We start from the raw sequence: 14,972 nt of genomic DNA, 5'->3' as shown, positions 1-14,972 counted from the left end.
TTGGTGTAACTGTTGATTGTGGAGTGAACTTGCTTTCCAGTATGATATTTTTATTGCCAATTCCACAGCTGTTATGCTGACTTCCATAAATGAATTATTTGATAAATCATCCTCCATTTCTGAAAAGTGACTTATAAGATGAATACCTTCCAAAACCTATGCTGAAAGATAACTGGCTATTGGTTGTCATGGATGGGTTCTGATACTGTGAGGTTTATCAATGAAGAAGGCTTGGAGTTTGTCTACCGATGAATTTATATAAATCAGTTTTTTTAACATTGTGCAGACTTTGTTTCTATTGTATATTTCTGCTTCCTCACAAAATCACTTACCTGAGGTTTACAGGTCCAAAACCAGAGACGTAACTACACATTATCAGTCTTCCGTTCGCTGGTAATAACCATGGTAATCTTATAAGCCAAGATGCCTTTCTAAAAGAAGAGCGGTCACCAGGTGTTTGCACCTGGGTCTGCAGGCATGCACCTGGCTGAAGGCCACTGGTTGCTTCTGTAGGGGAATAATTTGTAACCTTTTTCAAGTGAGTGAGAGGAGATGTAGCCCATTGGCCAGGACCGGTGAATCAGGTTAAAGTTCCAACATCAGTTCAACGTCCTGTGATTTTGGGCAAACCATTTTATCTCTCTTGTGCCTTTAAAAAACATAATAGAAGAAAAAAAAACTGACCCTGTGTAACATTCTGGTGCTCATGTAAAGCACTCCAATGCCTTCAAACTGAGTTTGTGCTATGTGAAAGTGATAAAAATGTGACAAAAAAGGAGATGGGTGCTGAATATTGTACACTGAGTATTGGCTCAGGTTCCTGTTGGGGGTCATCACAAGCAATTCCTTAAAAACATCTTATAATTTCCAGTAGGACTGGCTATATCAGATCACCATTCTTCTAGGAAATCGACCCGTGGAGAGGTTCCCCTCATCTCAGAAATGAAGGGGAAATGTATTCCCGCTTATTTGAAAAACAAAATGGAAGTAAGAAATTCTACTTTTTCCAGGTTTGAAAAGAGCAAGAAGCGTGTTTTAATAAATTCCACGTAGCAACTGTTATTCTAGTATGCCTTTGTTACTCTTCTTCCAGATATTCCTCTAACCTATCTTGTCGATACTTTTTTAGGAGAGTATTCCATCAACCGGTTTAAAAATTCTGACTCTGTGAGAAATGTTATGCTATCCTGTATGCAGGACTACCCATAAATTGTGAGAACGGTGGACTATGGTATACGAAAGCAATGTATCTAAGTTGTGTTGCTTGTATTTCCTGCAGCAGCAACAGTTTAGAAATCTAAGATCTTACATTAAAGTTATGAATCATTTATTTACAGCCGTTTGTACAGAGGACCTTCTCACTCTTCATGAGGATGAGCTCAGGAGGATCAAGCGCCATTATGAAGTTCACAAAGAGTTGTTTGAAGGTGTGCAACACTGGCAGGACAGCTGGCAGCGTTATTTAGAATTAGAGGTAATTATGAGAGTGAAATGACTACCCTGACTGCAAATGTTCACGAATGGTCATTTAAAAAATTTCCCTTTATGTAAAAAGACTTAACTTCAGTCAGGATTTTGCCACATGGTTGGAAGTTGTAGTTATCCTCATCTCTCTTGATTTTCTGTATTCTCCCATGTGGGTGGTCCTTTAAATGCATTTAAAATATGGTTCTTCATTTTTTTTTAATAGCAATAACTGATAAATGTTCACAGTATTAATCATTGCCATTTCTATACATGTAAAACGTTTTGTTCTGTATGTTATAGATGCCATGGTAGCGATATTTCTCTGGCTTAATGTGTTGACCAACTGATAGTTTGCTGTGATTATCTTGCTATGTCTGGCGTAAGATCACAAAGCAAACTGACTCTTGAGCATCAAAGAGCATTTTAAGTTTAGAAGTTTTAGGGTGCCAGCCAAAATCAATCTTGGTGAGCTTATTTTGAGTAAATATTGTAGAGTTTCACAGAGCACAGGCAAATATTGTTTTGACTTATTGTACTGTATTGAGTTCACAAGGATGGAAATTAAATGTTTTACTCTGACCTATATCAGGCTGAGCAACCCTATTGAATGTTTGTATATAACATTTCTCTGTTACACAGGTGCACTTTGTCTCTGTTTGTGGGATACATTTAGCCAGGAGCGAAAACTGACCAAGCAAATATCCCCAACATTTTAATTTACTTGCAATCATTAGTTTTCCTTCAAGGGATATCTTCCGATAATCATAACTTAATTGTCCTTTCCATGCTCTCGGAATCTTACTCTATATAGTTCTCATTAGGAAAATCAATTTTCCTTAAAGAAAATGGAAATTTGACATCCTGTCGAAGTTTGTATTGATTTAATAAAAAAAAATTGAAGAGCTAATTTTATTATTTGGAAAAGTTGCTAAATAATGGAGACAAGCTTCAAGCTTCCACAAATGTGTGTGTGTGTGTGTGTATATGTATATGTGTGTGTGTGTGTGTATATATTACCTACTGGCGGTCGCCAGTAGGTAGTTATAGTTAGGACCACGTTTCCATAGGAAATCCGCAACATTCTATTTTGAATAACTTTGGCGCCGGTCGACGAATCCTCGCGAATTTTTCAAAATAGGTGGGGCGCTACGCTCCGCTCCTACCCAGAAAGTCTCGGGGGGGATTCGTCAAGCGGGGGCTGAGATAAAAGGGGGGTCCCAAAACGCGTTTTTCCCATGCATTTTTCCATAGGACCTTTAGACAGGGCTACAGCCCGAACGGCTGAACAGAATTTAATGAAATTTGGCAGAGAGGTAGTCCCCAGGTCAAGGAAGTGCCTTTTGTAGGTTTGGTGTAAATCTGTTCAGTAGATTCTGAGAAAATAGCCTTTAAATCAATATATATATCTCTGGCAGCTTACGGTGCGCTTACCGTAAGCTTACCGTACGCGTACGGTGGCGTGCGCGAGCGCGATTCTGATTGGCTCTTAGTTCTTCGTAAACCTTCGAATCGGTCGAAACCAGGAAGCAGCGGCCGCCATTTTCTCTCTCGCTTCCTGAGTAGGGCAGCAAAAACCAACCCCAAAAATGTGTAAAGAGGCAGTTTAATGAGATCCTAACCACCCTGCATTGATACAGGGGTCCCCAAACCACCCCCAAGCCCAAAAAAAAATAATGTTTTTTTCCGGAAAATCGCCGATTACGCTTACCGTACGCGCACGGTGAAAAATAGTAAAAAAAAAAAATTATCCACATTCTCTCCACCCCGTGTGCAAATGGTGCCCGAAGGGCACCATTTGTGCATGGCTTATCATAGGTAGGAAGTTAATAAAGAATACATTTCACAAAGATGCGCAAAATATGTCCCCCCCATGTGCGCACGGTGCGCAAAGCGCATCGTGCGTACATGGCCCATCCCGCTTAATGTGGGCACGCGGTGCGCGCAGCGCACCGCGTGACCACTGTGCGTGCACGGCACTAACTGCGTAAAGTGGGCGCGCGGTGCGCGAAGCGCACCGTGCGCGCACGGAACGAACTGCGTTAACTGGGCGCGCACGCCACGAATGGCGTAAAGTAACTTAGCATTTAAAAAACCTTGCAAATTCACTGAAAAAACCTTAGGTTTAACACATGTTATAGTTAGCTGGACATTTTACTGATAAAAAACCAATGAAATTCCCCCGTTATAGTTACTGCGGGCAACTATAACTCACGCGACCGCAATCTTCTGCTGATGACATATGTGTCTTTATGAAAAAAAAATATTTGTAATATATGTAAAGCTAAAATTTAATGGAAGAAGACATGGGCAAATAAGTGTCTAAATACAGTATTAGCATCAGCAGAGGATTGCGGTCGCGTGAGTTATAGTTGCCTGCAGTAACTATAACGGGGGAATTTCATTGGTTTTTGATCAGTAAAATGTCCAGCTAACTATAACATGTGTGAAACCTATGGTTTTTTCAGTGTATATATATATATATATATATGCTCCCGGAGCACTGAGCTTGACCTTTCTTCTCCTGAATTGTTTTCCCAAAACCTTCGCTTTTGGTTACTTGTTTTATGCCTTTCGGCTTCAGCATGTCTTTTTTGTTGTATTTTTTGGAGAGTTCAGTTTCACAGAGAAATCATATCTTTCTATGTGAAGTGGCTTCCTCTAGTAAAAAGAACGCCCAGACCGATCTGTGAATCGTCTACACAGTCTCGCCCTGATCCTTCACCTAGAAAAGTGCCCCCACCATATCACATTTTTTCAAGGAGGTCCTTTCTGCACGGAGAGAAGATTTGTCTCCATGGAATACAAGAGAGCTGGTGGAGGCTATAAGAGTAGACATAAGGGAGGTCTGAGGGGCATGTAGAGGGAGCTCACACTACTTTATTGTATGTAGTCTTTAAGTTTTAGCACAATATACAATTCAAGTTCAGCACAGTTTTTGCCAAGTACATTTTTCTTTAGAAACTTCTAACATTTCACCTATTAGGAAAGTGCCCCTTTTTGCATGTTTACCCCCACTTTTTGCCAAACTGTTGACGTACATTGACGGTGCCCTGGGTTCCTGCCAACCAGGTACACAGGGCCTATGTCTATCTCTATACAGGACTGATGCAAAACCCAATTGGCAACTCTGGCCACATGTAATCCCCTTGTAAAAGGTACCAGGAACACTGTGACCAGGATTGCAGCACTTAATGTGCCACCCTTAGAAACCCTGTACCTTTACACCCACACACTGCCATTGCGGGCAGCGTGTTTTGGTGCAGAACAAAGTGAAGTCGACATGGCACTTAACCCTGTGTGCCGTGCCAACAACCCGTTGCCCTGGCATAGGTAAGCCACCCCTCTAGCTGGGTGCGCTATACCAGTGGTGAGGATCAGGGTGCATGAGCCCTGTACTATGGTGCTGCGAGTTTGTCATTATGAACTCCACAGCACCATAATGGCTTCACTGAAAACTGGGAAGCTTGGTATCAAATGTCTCAGCACATTAAACCCACCCTGATGCCAGGGTGGAATTTAATGAAAAATGTACTCGGAGGGCATATTAGAGATTCCCCCTGAAAATGACCTAACTTTAGTGCCCTGAATGAGTGGCTGCTCACCACCTGCCACCACCAGACATGTTTCTGGATCCCTGGGTCGAGAGCCTGCCGCTCTCGGGGGTCCTGAAACAAAGCACAACCTGGGACGAGGTGCCAAGCCTCCTCCTCCAGGATGCGCCAAGCCGCCTCCTCCTCCAGGATGCGCAGGTTCCAGGAAGGGGAAGCTTCAAAACCTTGCTGCCTTTGTGAGCTACTCCAGCCATTTACTGCTCCCAGCAACTGACCCCCCACTTTGGGCTGGAGAATTGGCGAGAAAAAACAAGTTTTGCAGCGTGAATCTTTCTGGATTCACTATGCTGTGCATTATTCCGCGGTCTGGTGGTTGGGTCCGGAATCGTAGCCCTTTTTTTTTGTTTTTTGTAGCCCAGGTGGGCGTCGACATCCCACCATTTGGTGCACTTCTCGTGACGTCGGCACACTTCCTGCGGAAGCCCCACCTCCGGGTGCCATCTTCAGATTATTTTTTCCACCGTTGGGTATGGATCGTCACTGTGAAGCTCCAGAAGTTTTTGCGAAGAAAAAAGCGAGTTTCAGCGAAGAAGAAGTTGAGGAAGACTACAGAAAGGAAGATCAACAAGCCGGGACGACTAAGGAGGAGAACCTCTATCTTCGACGTCCAACAGAGAATGCTCACTCAGGGACACTGAGCGCAGGAATGCGCAAGACATCCTTTAAATTCTGACGTAACTGTCACCATAAATACGCACAGAAGGACCAAAACCCGATCTGCAACCTTTGCCTGCCAGTCAACCACGAGAGCATAGACTGCAACGCCTGTTCCGCCTTCACACCGAAGACACTCCGGGTGAGAGAGAGACGGAGGAGAGCCAACTACAACATGGAGGGCAAGGGACAGGCCCCGTCGCTGTACGAACTGGGCCTCTCCGCCGACTATGACCACGTTGCCGAGGGACCTGATGACTTCACAGTCGCAAAGACCGATAAGAAAACGTCTGACAAGGTAGGAGAGACGTCGAACACTAAACCCTATACAGGGCCCCGAAAACCAGTCAGACTCTCGAAAAACTGAGTCAAAGTCCTCGAAGGGAACACCGGCGCCGAAAATTTCGATGACCACAAGTGGATCCAAGGACGAAAGGCCCGGCGAATCCTTCGAAGGACTCACAGGTGGCGAAGACCGGCGAACAGCAAAGGTCGTCGAAGCAAGGCCAAGAACTGGGGCGCTCGACTTCAAAAGATAAGGTTGCGTCGATGCCGGCTCCGTCAAAAAGACCAGTGCTAGACGCCGAACAGGCCTCCGAACTCGAAAAGAAGAAGAGGAGGCTCGAGGCAGAAATGGAGAGCATCCTACAAAGGAAAAAGGAGTTCGACGAAAAAATTCACAATTCCAACGAAACCACCATCTATCATCGTAGAAGTCGAGGAACAGTAACAGTTCGACGCCGAAGAACTGTCAAGCTCCCGGAGATGAAGAAGAGGACCTTTACTATGAGGGAGAGTAATATGAGGAACAACAATCAAACTACGGCTCGGCGTCGACGACACAGGACCTGGAGTGGCAGGACCTGGATGCCGAAAATCCAGAAGAGCCTGTAGAGACTTGCCCTTCGAGGCCTTCGCTGCCAGATGACCTTGGGGCCTACAATATGGTCGTCAAAAACGCAGCAGCAGCTTTTGGGGTTAAGCTTGAGGAAGAAAAGCCAAAAGCAGACTTTTTACTGGAAACACTGCTCCCCATCCAAACGAGGAGCCAGTTCCTCCCCATGCTAGAGTGTCATGAACCAGGGGAAGGAGGCGTTCAAGGACCCGGCAACATGCAGGTCCATCACACCTAGGACGGAGAAAAAGTATAAGCACCCCTCCCAGGACCCTCCATACATCAAGGGATCCGTCACAGCGGATTCCATCATTGCATCTACTGCCAGAAAGAGGGCTAATGTCCCGGCAACCTCTGGGCCACCACCAGACAAGGAAAGCAGGAGGATGGACCGGACTGGGAGGAAAATTGAGAGAAACGCGGCGATGCACTGGCGCATGGCGAACTCCAATGCCCTACTGAACAGACACCAATGCCAACATTGGGACGAGATGGGGGAGCTAATCAAGCACCTCCCCGAACAATACCAGCAAAGAGCTTCGCATCTAGTGGAGGAAGGGAAGAATATAGCGATTTCTTGCCTTAAAACGGCCTTGGATAGAGCAGAAACATTAAGCAGGTTGATGGCAATAGGGATAACTGAGAGAAGGCAAGCCTGGCTCAGGTTCTCAGGCTTCAAGCCAGAAGTCCAGAACAACATCTTGAACACCCTTTTCAACGGGGAAACGCTGTTCGGAGCCCCGGTGGATGAAAAACTCACCCAGCTCAAAAAGTAGAACGAAACAGCAAGGTCCATGGGGGCCCTGCAATTCAGAGGGATGAGAAGAGGTACCCCGACACCGAGACCTTACGGAAGGGGAGGAAACCAGCCAGGAACGTTGTGAGAAAGTGCCATCTTTCTTGCATGGTATGCCCCCATTTTTTGCTAAATTGCTGAATGTACTTCGATTGAGTGTACCCTGGGTTCCTGCCAATCAGGTGCCCAGGGCCTATGTTCCTTCCTTAAACCACACAAACTCCAAATTGGCAAACCCTAGCCACATGTCAGCCCCTAGTAAATGGTACCCTAGGTACCCAGGGCCTTGTGGCCAGGGAATGCCTCTAAGGGCTGCAGCACTCATTGTGCCACCCTCAGAGGCCCTGTACCCTTACACACACACACACTGCCCTTGCAGGCTGAGTGTCTGGGTGCAGGACAAAACAAAGAGTCGACATGGCACACATCACTGTGTACCATGCCCATCACCTACACTGCCAAGGCATTTGTCAGCCACCCCTCTAGCTGGGTGCATTACGCCTATGGTGTGGGCACAGGAGCAGGAGCCCTGTGCCCCTACAGTACCCGGGTCCATTCCTGGGCACTGTAAGTGCAGTGCTGTCATTTAAGAGTGCATGGTGCTGAGAGCTTGTCAAACACGAGCTCCACAGCACCATATTGGCAACACTGAAGCCTGGGAAGTTTGGTATCAAACTTCTCAGCACATTGAACCCACACTGATGCCAGTGTAGGATTTAATGTACTAAGCACCCCAGAGGGCATCTTAGAGATGCCCCCTTACAGCTAACTTACAATCCACGTCTGCTCTGAGGCTGCCCAGGCTGCCACACAGCAGACACGTTGCTGGACCCCTGGGTGGGAGAGCCCCTGCTCTCCCGGGCCTGCAACAATGCACATCCTGGGTGAGGTGAGATCTCCTCCCCCAGGATGAGCAAAGGGAAGCTTCAAAGGCAGGCCGCCATTTGGAGTTTCCCCAGGCCACTGCAACCCCCCACTCTGGCGGGAAGCTTGGCCGGAAACCCCATACAAGGACAGGGGATGTGCCAGCCTGCCCACCCCACCCCTCAGGTGGGGGAGGCGAGGTGAAGCACATCTCCGGGCTCTCGCCATCTTGAAGATGGGAGGCCCTACCCTATCAGGATTAGGCTACTGCCCCCCTCCCACAGGAGAGAGGCAGGATAGGGGGTGTACCCACCCCAGGTCAAGGACCCATTGGTCCCTGGCCTTCACCTACCTGTAACGCCCCTAAATCTAGTATTTAGGGGCCCCCTGAACCTTCCTTCCTCAGATTCCAGATAGAAAATTACAAGAAGAGCAAGAAGAACAAAGACCTGCCCTGCAGCTGCTAAAAAGAGAAGAAGACACCAACTGCTTAGGCCCCAGCCCTACCGGCCTGTCGACTCTCGAACCTGCACCAGCGCGGCATCTCTCGTGGCCAGCAACCTCACCAACCCCGGAGGACCTGGCTACCTTTTGGCTCTAAGCCCCTGGGACTCCCATGAGTAGAGGCTCTACTCAAGAAACCTATTTTTAACCCCTGGCAGCAGCCCGGAACCGCGGACCCAACACACTCTGCACCAGCCAAGCCTGGCCAGTGCCGGAGTGGACAAAGACCCTGAGGACGACCCCACGGCGACTGTGACCCCGAGTCCGGCACCCAAGGACCCCCCTCGACATCCCGGAGGAAGCCTGCAGCCTCAGAACCAAGTGCCACCCCAACCGCGATCAACCAGAGGGTAAGATTCCCGACGTCAAAAGGCACCCCTGCACCCGGCGCCCTGCGGCCCCCTGTGCCCAATCCCGGGGTACCCACCTAACCTACAACTACCCAACTTACCTCTCGAAGTGGTGGTGGCACCTGAAACATCCTCGTCCCCGAGCCTGCAGCCTTTTTCCAAACCGGAACATTCCCATTGATTTCCATTGAGCGCCCGAAGGCTCAAAAGCACCCTGCACCCAGCCGCCCGAGTGGCCCTGGCAGTGCCCTCTCTACACTAACCTAATTCCCCACTTGCCCTGAGTAAGTGACCAGGAGCCCAGCTCCCACAGCCGCGTGGCTTGCCAGACAGCAGCCACCAACCAAGGCCCCCCTATCCCTCATAGGATAACATTGGGCCTAACTCTCTCTGCACCCGGCCGTCCTGAAACCGCTGAGGGTGAACCAACTGTACCTACCTGACACTGGGGGACCCCTGAGTCCATGCCCGGAATTTCAACTCTGCCAGTCGAGTACTTACCCTTAAACCGCTAACTTCATTTTCCTCATAGGGTAACATTGACTGGCTTTTTCTTCAAAAATCTTCTAAGTGTGAACTTTTCAAAACTGCAAAAATTCACCAAAAATCAGCCAAGTGACAAAAACGAATTTACTCACCTGCTCCTAGGTGAGCTCCCAGTGCTGGATCTTGGTGCCCAGCCCTGACCCTGAAAAGTGTTCACAACTATACTTACCTCTAACTCATTTTTCTCCCATAGGAAACCATTGTCTGCTTTTCTGTGAAATTTCTTCTAAGTGTCTATTTTTGCAAATTTGAAATATTCTTTTAAAATCGTACCACTTCTGCAAACGAAATTACTTACCTGCTTTTGATAAGGACCCCAGTCCTGGGTCTAGGTACCCAGTCCTGGATTACTAAAGTAACGATAAAGTACTCTACCTGCAATTTGAATTTCTTGCCATAGAGATCCATTGAATGTTTTCTTTGAAATATTTTCTAAGTGCTAACTTTTGAAATAGCTAAATATTATTTAAAAATCATTAAATCAAATCAAATACAGCTTTATTCGATTAAAACCAATAATCATAAAAGCATGGATATCACAGTTCAAGTTAAAAACACAAACAAATATGACTACATTAACAACTGGTTCCTTGATTTGAAGATACATTTTAAAAAAGCATTGACTGAAGCAACAGCAAAGACAGTATCTAACATTTGTAGAGCAATAAGTGCAGGTCGACAGTGCCTGAGGCCAAACAATTTCAAGACTGGCAAAATCCATCTTTTCCTAGGAATGGAATAGAATTTACACAGAAGTACAACATGCAACGTCGATTGAGTCGAGATATCGTCGCAGGGACAATTGCATAATTGTTTGGACCAGTCGTTCCGTTCCGGGAAACTTAATAGCCTGTGAATAATTCCCAGGCGAAATCGAACTAACAGAAACCTATTAAAGTCACCATCTACTAGTTTTATATATGGTTGAATTGATAAATGAGTAGAAATCAACTGGTGGCTCTGGACTGATGTTTTCTTCAGTTCAATGGCCAATCTGCGATCATTTAGGTAATCCAAACACATTTTTTTCAGATCTTTTCTCGCTATCCCGGCCAAGGTTGTGGGGTTATCGTAAAACTCACAATGATCTAATTTGCCACAGAATGATTTGACGTATGTTAGCCATCTAATCTTTAAGACCCCTTCCAATTTTAAAAGGTCAAGGATTATAGAGCGGTTCAGAGCCAGATTATCCGAGGTCCAAATCCTGTGCCACTCGAGTATTGGTTGTGTTTTGATAATGTCTTCTAAATAACCAATTCCTAATTCTACGTGGCATGAGTAAATTGAGGTGGACTCTGGAACCGCCAATAAAAACCTTAAAAATTTATTTTCCACCGTCTGTAAGGTAGTGACATCAACGACCCCCCCAGACACCTGCTCCATAAGTAGCAACAGAGACGCATTTTGCGTTATATATTTTTAACAATTCGTAGGGGGGCCTTTTGCCCAACTTTTTGCTAAAATTATGTAGGGCAGTCACTGTTCTAACGAACAGGATCCTCCTAGCTTTCACAGCTTGATGCCAACTCAATTTATTATCAAATAAAATGCCCAAGTATGCAAATGATTTGGTGTACTCTATAGGTTTGTCGTATACAAACATGGTCTTCGGGGTTCTACTCTGTCTAGTACCGCAAGACATAGCAAATGTTTTGGTAACATTAATAGTGAGTCCCAAATTGGTCATAAAATTCTCAAAAGCAGTGACAACACGTTGTAGGGCAAGGGGAGTACGGGCCATTAACACGGCGTCATCAGCATATAGTAAAGCCGGAATGGGTCTGGAATCTATTTGAGGAAGGTCAATACAATTAAGTACTAGGTGTTTACCTAAACCATTAATATAAAGATTAAAAAGGAAGGGAGCGAGAACACAACCCTGTCTCACTCCCTTACCTATCCTAAAATCAGTAGTACATTGACCCTCAGTCCCGTACCTCACCCTTGCCTTGGCCCCTGCGTAGAGCTGTTTGAGAAAAGAAATTAGGGGAATATCCACACCTAAGTCTTCTAGGATTGCCCATAGCTTATCATGGACGACACAGTCGAATGCTGAAGATAAATCGACGAAGGCTAAGTATAAATTGCCCCTTTTCGCTGTTGTATACTTATTAATTAAAAGATTTAAATTAAGGCTCTTATCCACTGTCCCCATACCCTTGCGAAATCCATATTGAGTGTCACTTAAAATCCCAGTATCTTCAGCCCATTCTTGTAATCTGTTTAAAACCACTCGACCAGCAATTTTCATCGAAGAGACTAACAGGGAAATTGGACGATAGCATGCCGGGTTAGCTCTATCGCCTTTTTTAAAAATGGGAAATAAAATAGAGACTAACCAGGTAGGAGGAAGACTTAACGCACTAGAAGCATTAAAAAGTAAGGTTAAAAGAGGTCCCCATAAATCAGGATTACATTTAAAAAGGTCCGCAGGGATGCCATCCGGACCTGGTGCCTTGCCCCGTTGGCAAGCCAAAATGGCCTCATTTACCTCATGGGGCTCAAATACCAGATGAGTTGCGGATTCTGCACCCGGCGGGGGCTTCTCAAAATCCACTAGGCCTGGGGCGTTTTCAGTGTCAATAGGACAACTATAAAGCTGCATATAATGACTAATCCATTCTTTTTCAGTTATTGCAATCTCAATGGTGGCCCTGTTCTGGTTAATTAGGAATGGAGCATTGACGGCTTTCCAGAAGGCCGCCGAGTCTTTCGATAAGGCCGCTTCCTGAAGAGTGGACCACAGTATCTTTTTTACTTCCAATTTCCTATTTTTCAAAGCGATTTTATATTCCCTCCTAGCATTAGAAACATCGATTGGGTTTTTGGGATTGGCATGTAGCACTTGCTTCAGCTTTGAATATGCTTTAGTGCATATGTGGTCAAACCACCCAGACTTTGTAGCCTTACTTTTATTAGATTCAACAAAAAGAGCCTTTTTAATAGATTTTCCTATTATTAAGAAATTCTCCAAAATGGCTCTATAATCACCTGGATCTTGTAGACAGTTTACAATGTTACTATAACAATCTCTGACTAATGTACCCAGAAATTCTTCAGGATTAACTCGTTCCCAACTTAGTACGTATCCATTCTGTCTGGTGAGTTTGATGTTATCAATATTGTTGAGATCTCTGCCCCTCTTGCCAGATGGATGGGACTTCATCATCATGCATGTACTTTGTGGGAAATGGTCACTTAAGGCTAGGTCATGTGTATAAAAATTCATAACTCTAGAAGAGTGCCTGTTATGTGACAATATAAAATCTATTGTAGAAGAGGCACCACGACCATTAAATGTTGGAGAGAACGCAGTTGGAGGGGTAGTTAACATGTTACAAAAGCCCAAATCCAGTGTTGATAAAACATCATTAAGTAACTCTCCTTGGATTGTGTGTGCAAAATGTGGCAGACAATCTTCGTCATTATAATCGTGAGTTAAGCCACATAGCCCTTTACCTGTATGTTCACATAATGGGCAATTAAAGTCTCCCCCCCCCCCCCCCACAAAAGGACTGCATCCTTGTTCTGGGAATCCTGAATCCACTCCAGCTTTTCTAAAAGGGTTTTTAGAGTGCTCACAAATAGTGGCTGAGGAACATTATTATAAAAGTTTACTACTATCAATTTCAAATGACAATCACAAGTAAGGCCGATAATTTGATAATAGGGGCCATCAAAGAAGTTACATTTATCAAAGTTCAATAAATTGGAAATATAAACACAAAGGCCACCCTTTGCTCTACCGGAAAAGGATGGAACTGCTGGTGTAAAAAAGGTTCTGAAACCAGCCAGGTGAACAGTTTCCACTAGCCAAGTTTCCTGTAGGCAAAGAATATCGAAATTCCGTATAAAGTCCAGCCAGATACCATTTGACAATTTCGATTTCAGTCCTGCTACATTCCAGTAAGCAATTTGAAGACCTTTAGGACTAACTCTTGCATTCTCCCCCTCACAGTTATGAACCACAATTTCCATAAGTGACAACTGGGACATACAAGTTTGGGGACCCATGGTCGTGAAGTCAGGTGCTAGGGTAGTTTTGGGAATTATAGAATCTAAGCTTGAACTTTCCACTAAGTCCGGACGGAGAGGTATAATACAAGCCATGTCACTTCGCCGTACATTATTATCGAGAAGTGGCATGCAGATTTCATCTGTACTAGGCGATGGCGCCGCCCCAGGTGTTTGGTCCAAAATGTCCCCTTGCTTGACCAGTCTACTATGTCAGTCTACATCTTCTAGAGGGGACAAGGACTCAAATCGGTTATATGTATGTATAGGATATGAATGGCCAAAGTCTTTGTTTGGAGCTCTTTTTCCTGAGACACCGGGCTTATAAAAGAAACCCAGGGGAACCACACCAATGTTGCCTGGGATCAGTGAATGATATTCCATAGAGCCCAAGATCCATTGAACAAATTGAGGTGTCTTAAAGCTCAAAACCACACAATCACCTTGCAAATTTTTAGAATCTCTTCCCACCCAGCCCACCCTTCTTACCATTTTAAATTCCGCAAACAATCTGCCTGTTTCACCGATCCTAGAACCCAGCCACGCCAAGGATTTATTTCTTAACTCCTGCCAGGGTTCGTTCTGGTCAACTCTGAGTTTTGGTACGTTGGTTAGAATCACAGTGTAGGGTGTCGCGGGGGCGGTAGGTCGAGGAAAGGGGCAGTTTGTGCAGGCACAGGGCTTACAGCTGGTACCATATTGTGTCTACTGACGTCACCAATGTTGTGGTCTAGCAGGGTTTGCCTTTGATGTAAGCAATTTGTGGTACTACCCTGCGATGTGAGTGAACGCACACCAGGATGTCTGTTGTTGTTCGACTGTGTGTTGTTAGATCTAAATGCGATCTCAGCTTTGTCTTTATTTGGCCGGTTTATAGGTACGATAGAGTTGGATGTCGGCACTTCGGAAGTAATAACATGCTCGGGATATTTAAGTATAACCTCTTCAATTACACCAAGCCTAGTGGAGATGTTACTGAGGGAATCCCTAATAAAGGTATCCAGTGCCTCTAACTTGGTTTGAATAGCTGATAAACTAGCCTGGGGTGGTTTATGGGACGAGGTAAATTCCAAATCACACGATGCTTTTTTAGATTTTTTTGCAGGGGGCTTGTTAGTTCCTTTGGGACCGGGTTTAGGTAGATTGACTTTAGCCCTCGGGGTTGAATCTACCGCTAAACGTGCGTTTGTAATTGGGTGTTTTGAACGTTTAGAGGGTGGTTGTAGTTCAGCGTCCTGTTCAGAAAAGGATATATGATCTGGAATGTC

General features: G+C 45.3%; 1 protein-coding gene across 2 annotated transcripts in view; it reads left to right on the top strand.

Moving 5' to 3' along the window:
• The window catches only part of PRC1 (protein regulator of cytokinesis 1), a 558,854-nt gene that overhangs the window by 171,528 nt on the left and 372,354 nt on the right, over positions 1-14,972 (top strand). For both annotated transcript variants that reach the window (XM_085644386.1, XM_085644387.1), the window contains exon 8: positions 1,338-1,474. In XM_085644386.1, the coding sequence (XP_085500512.1) occupies positions 1,338-1,474 (137 nt within the window). The remainder of the gene's footprint in view (positions 1-1,337; positions 1,475-14,972) is intronic.

Source organism: Triturus cristatus, chromosome 3_1 (assembly GCF_964204655.1).
Source record: "Triturus cristatus chromosome 3_1, aTriCri1.1, whole genome shotgun sequence".
Lineage (NCBI taxonomy): Eukaryota > Metazoa > Chordata > Amphibia > Caudata > Salamandridae > Triturus > Triturus cristatus.
This window is presented reverse-complemented; position numbering and strand designations above follow the sequence as displayed.